The following is an 8,050-nucleotide window of genomic DNA, read 5'->3' on the forward strand; positions in this document are numbered from 1 at the left end:
GATTTCGTGGGAGTTAGTTGAATTAGTGATGGGTTTTGTTTTTCAAGAAATTGAATACGTGATGGGGGTTTGTTGAATTCGTGATGGGTGTTGTTTTTCGCGGGGGTGGGTATCGTCGAGGTGGTTCTTGGGTTTTGTTGGGCTGGTGGCGTGGGTTTTGTATAGGTGGGTTTCGTGGGGTTGGTAGTGGTGGTGGTTTCGTGGGGGTTGGTAGTGGTGGTGGTTTTCATGAGGGTTGGTAGTGGTGGTGGTTTCTTGGGGGTTTCGTGGGGCTGGTGGTGGTTTTGTGGTGGTTTCGTGAGAATGGTGGTGGTGGTGGAATCCATCAGATCTAAAATGGTGGGGTATCGTGGTGGTATCGTGGGGTGGTAGTGGTGGTGGTGAATCTGGCGTTGAAGGCGGCGGTGGTGTTGGTGTAGGCGGTGCCGCGGTGGTGTGTTGGTGAAGGCGGTGTTGGATTGTTGGCTGGTCTTGGTGGTGGCACTGGGTGGTGTTGGCTGGTCTTGGGGTGGTAGTAGGTGGTTAATTAAATATTCAGATATTCTCTCTCCACCTTAATTACATACCCCTAAAATACATTAATCATCATTATCAAATTTTGCTTTGTGAATCGCAAACCCTCCCAAAGTTGCAGAAAACATTTAACGGAGATAGTAGTTGCTTCATTTCCTTATTTGAAACGCTTTTACAATATTTAATTAATTTCTCTCATCTAGTGAACCCAACATAAATCATATTTAATTAATTTCATATTCTCTCTCCTCTAATTCTCTTCATTACTTTTACTTTTTATAATATTTTTTCTTCTACTTACTCCACTACCTCCATATTTTATTACTTTCTCCAATTTTTCCAAAAACTCTGCTTTTGGAGAAATTGAGCAAGTATTTAAAAACGGAGGGAGTATTTATTTTCTCTGTAAATAATGGATTATTAATATCTCGATTAATTTAATTTTATTGTATCTGGAGAGAAAGATGATTAATATTTGGCTTTCATCATTTTTGATTCGTCATTGTAATGTTTGTCAATTAAGAGCAACTCTAATGGTTAAGGACTTGCTTGCAATTACAATAATTCCCTATCTATTAGCTTGACCATTGGAGCTAGAAACTCAATTAGTTTGGCAAAGCAAGGCAAAGCTAATTTGCTGGGGAATTAAACTTTCCAAAATGAAAATGCTCATTGCACCAATTAAGCTCTTTCTATTTATTTTCTATCCACAACTATTACTAAGCTAATAGCTAGCCATTAGAGCAAAAAGTAGCTACAATGATAATTAGCTTGCCATTGAAGTTGCTCTAATGGCAAGCTAATTTGACAACTAGCTTGACAAGCCACATAAGCTTTTAAGCTAATTGTTATTGTAGCTACTTTGAACTCTAATGACTAGCTATTAGCTCACAATCTAAATGAATTTCCCATCTTTTATTAACTTTTTATATTTTATTTTATTAATTCTATTTTATATTTTTTTGATAAGTTTTTCTCCAAGCAAATTAGCTTGACAAAGTTTGACAAAACTAATTTGCTTAGCCAAGCTAATTGCATTTTCTAGCTCCAATGGTCAAGCTAATAGCTCAGGATTATTTAATATTGTAAGCAAGTCCTTAGCTACAACCCGTATAGTATTATATTACACGGAGTATTAATATTACAGAGTATTAATAATACCCTGTATTGTATTATGTACTCCGTATTATTAATATTACAGTAGTAAATATACAGAGTAATTTTTAAAATTTTGTTTCAAATAAAAAAAATAAAATCAAAAAATCTTTTTTAACACGAAGTCTGACCTAGTTATTAAAGATATAGACTGTGATTTTATTTTTAACTATATCTCCTAATTATAAGGAATCTTAATCTACACATTGATCTAATTCCATGTAATCAGCAAAGTAGTTAATTTTATTATTATTTTTTGATTAAAAAAATAATAAAATAAATCCAAACATACCATCAAAATCACAAAATTTGCTGACTTGTACCCTTCCAAACTTATTCTACGAGTATAATGTTTTTAAAATAAAATTCTTTAGAAAATTATGTGTGAAATTATTACTGTAATTATCATTATGGGTTTTTGTTAAGGATTTAATGTGTAGACGCTAATTATAGACAAAATCAATTCAGTACGAGTAAGAATATGCAGGATGTTTGAAATTGAGGGTTGTGATTGAGTTGCCTCTTCAACTTTTTTTTTTTGGAGTTGAGAAGATTAATATAAAATCAAACAAGGGTTACATTTTCGGCTTATTTGTATTGTAAGTACTCCATGCCTTTTATTCATCACATTTTATAGTTTTATGTTATAATTTTTTTCAATTTTTAAATTGATTTTGTTGAAGTTTGGGTTTTTTTATGGTTTTGCATTTTTTATTGTTTAGTCTGGTATTTTTTTTTATAATAATAATATAATTTGAATTGTCTACTCCGTGTGTTTTTGCATTTTTAGGATGTAATTTTAAAGAAATTTGGTTAAAAACATGTCAAAATTGACACGAATGTAATTTATATAAAATGTGTTACTTTTCATTTTTTTTTTGATTGGTTAATTTAAGCATGTAGATTAAGATCCTAATTTTTCTTATACTTCATTTCTTGATACTTTATTTTGTATAAAGTTTTAGATGGTTTTTTTAGATGATTTATGCTTACTGTTTGTTATAGGGCTAATTACCCACATTTGCATTCTTAAAATGGCAGAATTGTGAGTTCAATTATATGATGGATTTGTCGAATTCAATGCAAATTGTGTCGAGTCGAATTCAGGAGGTAGAGCCTGAGCATGCCTCAAAGATTGTAGGATACTTGTTGTTACAAGACTTTGGTGATCAGGATATGATTCGCCTCGCGTTTAGCCCTGATAATGTAATTAGAGATGTGGCGAACAAAGTAAAACATACTCTTAGTTTGTCTTTGTCTAACCAACTGCTGCAGTGGCAGCAGCAGCAACTGCAACAGTTGCTACAGCAGCAGCAGCAGCAGCAGCAAATGTCGTTTGCTTCAGTGTCTTCTCAACTTAATAACCCCATTCAGTATAGCAATCCATATCAGGGTTTTCCTGATTTTCGGACTTACTCAAACTCAAACATGCCATTGAGTGCTTCTTGGAATGTTCAGGAGGCCAATGGTCTTGAAGAACAGGTTCCGCGGTCCTTGAAATTCAAGGATGATTACTTAAAGCTGAGTAACTCATTTGATTCAGAGTTGCACAGCAATTATAGTTACCCTGATCAGCCTGGTTTTAGTGGATTTGCTACTGACAGAGTCTCAAGAAGGTCGCGGAGTTTGATTGAATTCCCCCCAAAAGTCTGTCATTACTTCAGCAAGGGGATCTGCAAGCATGGTAACAACTGTAGGTTCTATCATAGTAATCCAATGACCCTTGAAAGTTTTTCTGAGTTGTTGGGTCTCGGATCAAACGATGTCAGGTTTGGGAATGGGAATGGGAATGGGAATGGGATTGATGATCATAGTATGTTCCCAGTAGGTTCACTTGAGAAACTTGAATTGGATCTGATTGAACTTCTGAGATCAAGAAATGGAAGCCCCATTTCAATTGCCACATTGCCAATGCTGTATTATGACAAATTTGGCAGGACTCTTCAGGCTGAAGGTTATCTTACCGAGAGCCAGAGACACGGTAAGGCTGGCTACAGCCTTACTAGGCTCCTTGCTCGGTTGAGAAACAGCATATGTCTCATTGACCGGTAAGGTTTAATATTATGTTCTGGTCTAAGTGATATATATATTTCTCCTGTTTTTCCTGTTCTCCTGATTGATTAGTGAGGTTTATTATGTTCTCTAGGCCTCATGGACAGCATTCAGTGATCTTGGCTGAAGATGCTCCAAAATACTCGGAGTATGCTAGTGATCGAAGTGAGAATGGTGGTATTGTTCCGGGGTCTAGACAAATTTATCTCACTTTTCCTGCAGAAAGTGCATTCTCTGAGATTGATGTGTCCAACTACTTCAAGTAAGAGATTGTTAAAGTTTACATTAGAAATTGCTATTCATGGTTGGAAATTCTTGAAAACTGATTTATTTCGTGTTACTGTATTATGTGCTGCAGCACCTACGGCCCTGTCCAGGATGTTAGGATTCCAAGTCAAGAGAGAAGGATGTTTGGATTTGTTACCTTTGTTTATCCAGAAACAGTTCGGAAAATCTTGGCCAAGGGGAACCCACATTTTGTTTGTGGTGCTCGCGTTCTTGTGAAACCATACAGGGAAAAGTCAAGGCTTGTTGACAGGTAGTGTGCTTTAGTGTTCTTCATTGGTACTTTGCTTTGATCTATGACAGTTTCTGTCCCTAATAATAGACCACATTATTCTTGTAAGTCATCTAAACCTATTGAATCATTGATTAAAAATCCTTGAAAAGTGTTGTCTATTATTATGTATGGACGTACTATTAATTGATTTAGCTCTTATATATATCTCTAATGACGCGATAATTAAGTGATCAATCATACTCATCTGTCAATGTCAATAACATAATTTTGCTCATAAGATACAACCATATAAGCAAAAGCTTTATACTTTATCATCAAAAAATATCTCAGGGCTCAGCTGGCATTGATTGACACAAAAATTGTTGATTTTCCATTTTGAAATTGATATTTAAGGATGACTTTTTGTAAGTTTTCATTTGTTCTGCACTAATTGAGTTTGACATATATGTACTACTTACATAGAAGGGTTACTTTCTCCCGCTTCCACATAGGGCTTCCTAGTGGAAATCTGATTAAGAAAAAGTTATGACATCCTAATATTAATCGCGTCGATTTGAAGTTTGGTGTGATTTAGATGTACGCGCTCTTACAGTCTTACTCCTTATAGTCACTACCGTTTAGACAATTAGATAAATCTGTGCTGTTAGGATATTTTGATTTATATTCGTCATATATATTTTTCAAATGTTTGTCTGTCTTATTCTCCAAATTTGTAGGAATCATGCAGAGAAGCTACAGTGCTCTATGCACGACTCACATCTTTGTGATGGGGACCTTGAATTCCAATCTTGTGAGTACAATGTCATTAAGAATAATCGCGTAACTGCCTCAGTTTGTTCTGACATTTGTTTCTCTATTTGGCAGTGGCAAGAGCCAGTGATTATCTAAGGTTAATGAGGCAGCAATTCATGAATGAACACAAGGAGGCACTTGAACAGGAGAAGCCTTGCTTTTCTGAATCACAATTACTGCCTGAACCATCAGCGCGACTCCAATACTTTGCCAACTCTATTGATGAGTTGAAGCTTGCTCAAGGTTTATACATACTCTTACCAAATCTATCTTAGCCATCAACTGTTTCGGGTCAGTGCATATTTTGTTGTTGCCATTATCATCGGACTGAGTAGTTGATGCTGAAAATGCAGAGTTTCCAACTTTGGAGCAGTTTAGTTCCAGGTTAAACGATCTGAACATTGGCTTTTCCAGTGAGGACAACTTCAGGAATGTGAACACTAATTATGACAGCGGAGAAAGGTACAAACTAATGCACTGCACTCAACTGTTAACTCCTATATCAATATTTTTGTACAACAGGACATATTTGCACTAAGCATGTTAAATAATTACACTCACAATTGCTAAATGTGTGGTTCGCGTTATAATTGGTGTTATGTTTGGACTCCATGCAGCAACCAGGTGCTTAACCTCCCAGATAACCCGTTTGCAACTTCAACAGTTTACGATACATAACAGGAAGATAGAAGTAAGGCATATAGAAGATCAGGTGTTGCAAATACTTAGAAGCATAAATGGCAAGACTTGATCATACAATTACAAGGTTTGTTTGTTAGAAGTGTGGATAAATAATAGGTCGGTAAGTTTCTATTTTTTTTTTCAAGACTTAGCGCCAATTGAGTGGCTTGCTCCCCAGAGAAATTCATCACAATTTTAAGTGGTGCAATACATGCTAATTACTAACTGATACATGGATTTCGTTACTCGTGGAAGGGAGTACTACAGAGTAGATTCATACAGAAATTGTCATACATCATATAAATTGAGAGGTTACATTACAGAGTTTAATTGCTTAGAACATTTCTTCATGTAGAATCATTATCTTGTTGAATGAAATATGAAGCAAGTTTCTTTAGTATACAAATATTATGTTATATGGTTGCCTGCTACCATCTTACTATTATAGATACATCATACATGTGTTACTTACCATTATCTATTGCTCATGTCATTCTACCATACCAATGCAACTTTGAATTTCTCAATCAATCGGCCATTCTAGTGTACCTTTTTAAATTATATTATCTGAACTTATTTAAACTTAATAAATTACGGTAGCAAAACTTGTATGTAAACAGTAAACTTAACATTTTTTATTTGAACTTATTATCTGTCTACTCGGGACAAGTTTGTTGAGAACTAGGGACCGACCATGAACTGATTATCTTATTAGCACAATCTTAGTTTTTTTTTTTAACTAAACTCCTGATATTGTCTCTGGCTTCTTAAAGAATACAGTTCAAAAATTGATAAAGAGCATTTTAAATAAAATGCAATCAATTTGACAGTACAACTGTGGAAATTTATCAACGGACCACATATTTTGAATTTATCTTACTATTTCAGTAAGATATACTACGTAGAATATCCTGTGGACCCCCTCTCAAAGCGCAATTAGAGCATGTAATTAGTGTTAATTATTGTTATCTAGGGGATAATTGCATCAAACTCACATGCAGTTGGCATTGTTATCTTATCATCAATAGATGAAATAAGAGATTTGTTTCATAATTTTGATCGGCTAATGTTGTTGATGTACAGTACTAATTACTTTATTATCAAGTGGAAATAGGATTAATTGATTCTTATTTTATTTTACGGAATTGTGTGGACTTCATGAAGATAAAAGTGGTCCCTAATAAGCTTGAAGCCTTGAATGTTATTTTTAAAAAAAATGTTTAGTGCAGAATTAATTCTTACATGTTTAAGGATTTTACCCGATTACAATAGTTGGTTAGCCATTATATTTTAAACACATGTTTAAGGATTTTACCCGACTACAATAGTTGGTTAGCCATTATATTTTAAACACATGTTTAAGAATTTTAAAGTATTTATCAAGTTGAAAGGCTAATCTGTCAGAGTTTGCCAATAGAAAATCATTTTAGTGGCTACAATAAAATTGTGACTATGGTATTAAATCTAACCACAGCTGGCTATGGTATTAAATCTAACCACAGCCGGTTATTTTTATTGATTAATGTATTGGTGATGGAGTTGACTTTTACTTTCATTTTTGAAAAACATTGGTCAAAAAATTTAAAAATCATACCACGTTTTTTCAGTGTTTACAGAGTAGTTTTTTCCTTTCCCGCTATTCAATATCGTTCGCTTCAATCCAATCCAAAAGAATTTTACAACTCCTCTCTTGGGAGTTAAAATCAGATCGAAATTCTTGCATGATATATTGGAACTGATTCAGTAAGTTTTAGTTTTGTCATATTTTCTTCTATTTCGACTCTCAAATATGTTTTTTTTTTTTATTTTTTTATTTTTTTTATTTTAAGAAAGGATAAATTCATGATTAGTTTAATGTATTAAAGTATTTTTCCTATAATTTTTAATGAAGTTGATTGTTGATGTTGTTTAGTTCTTAATTTCACAAGAGAGGCTATGGAAAATTCTTTAGGATTAGATTGACAAGAACAATATTGACTGACTATTGAGTAGAGGAAAGAAAAAAAAAATACCTATAAAAACACAAAGAACGTGGTATGATTTTTTTTTTTTTTTTTTTTTTATCATTTTTCAAAAATAAAAGAAAAGGTTTAACTCCATCAACATTTTACATTAGTCAATAAACATGAACTGCTGTACTTAAATTTAATATAATAGCCACAATTTTACTGTAATCATTTGAAAACAGTCCTAAAAACTACTCCGTAGAAGTTATAAAAGTTATTCTTCTTTAAAGAAATATTTTGATATTCAAAATCATTAATCTTTGTTGATTTTTTTATACTTTTGTCAAGCTAAACATGGACCGATATCAATATGGTATGATGATGTCACCCT

At 33.7% G+C, this 8,050-nt stretch overlaps 1 protein-coding gene across 1 annotated transcript; it reads left to right on the forward strand.

Moving 5' to 3' along the window:
- The first annotated feature begins 843 nt into the window (after positions 1-843).
- Positions 844-6,180, forward strand: LOC110701896 (zinc finger CCCH domain-containing protein 18-like). The gene is made up of 8 exons (XM_021879501.1): positions 844-2,267; positions 2,710-3,716; positions 3,815-3,982; positions 4,079-4,258; positions 4,957-5,030; positions 5,105-5,275; positions 5,386-5,494; positions 5,650-6,180. The coding sequence occupies exons 2-8, from the start codon at positions 2,728-2,730 to the stop codon at positions 5,708-5,710; spliced, it is 1,752 nt and encodes a 583-aa protein (XP_021735193.1). The 5' UTR covers positions 844-2,267; positions 2,710-2,727; the 3' UTR covers positions 5,711-6,180.
- Positions 6,181-8,050: the final 1,870 nt, after the last annotated feature.

This window comes from Chenopodium quinoa, unplaced genomic scaffold, assembly GCF_001683475.1.
Source record: "Chenopodium quinoa cultivar QQ74 unplaced genomic scaffold, ASM168347v1, whole genome shotgun sequence".
NCBI lineage: Eukaryota > Viridiplantae > Streptophyta > Magnoliopsida > Caryophyllales > Amaranthaceae > Chenopodium > Chenopodium quinoa.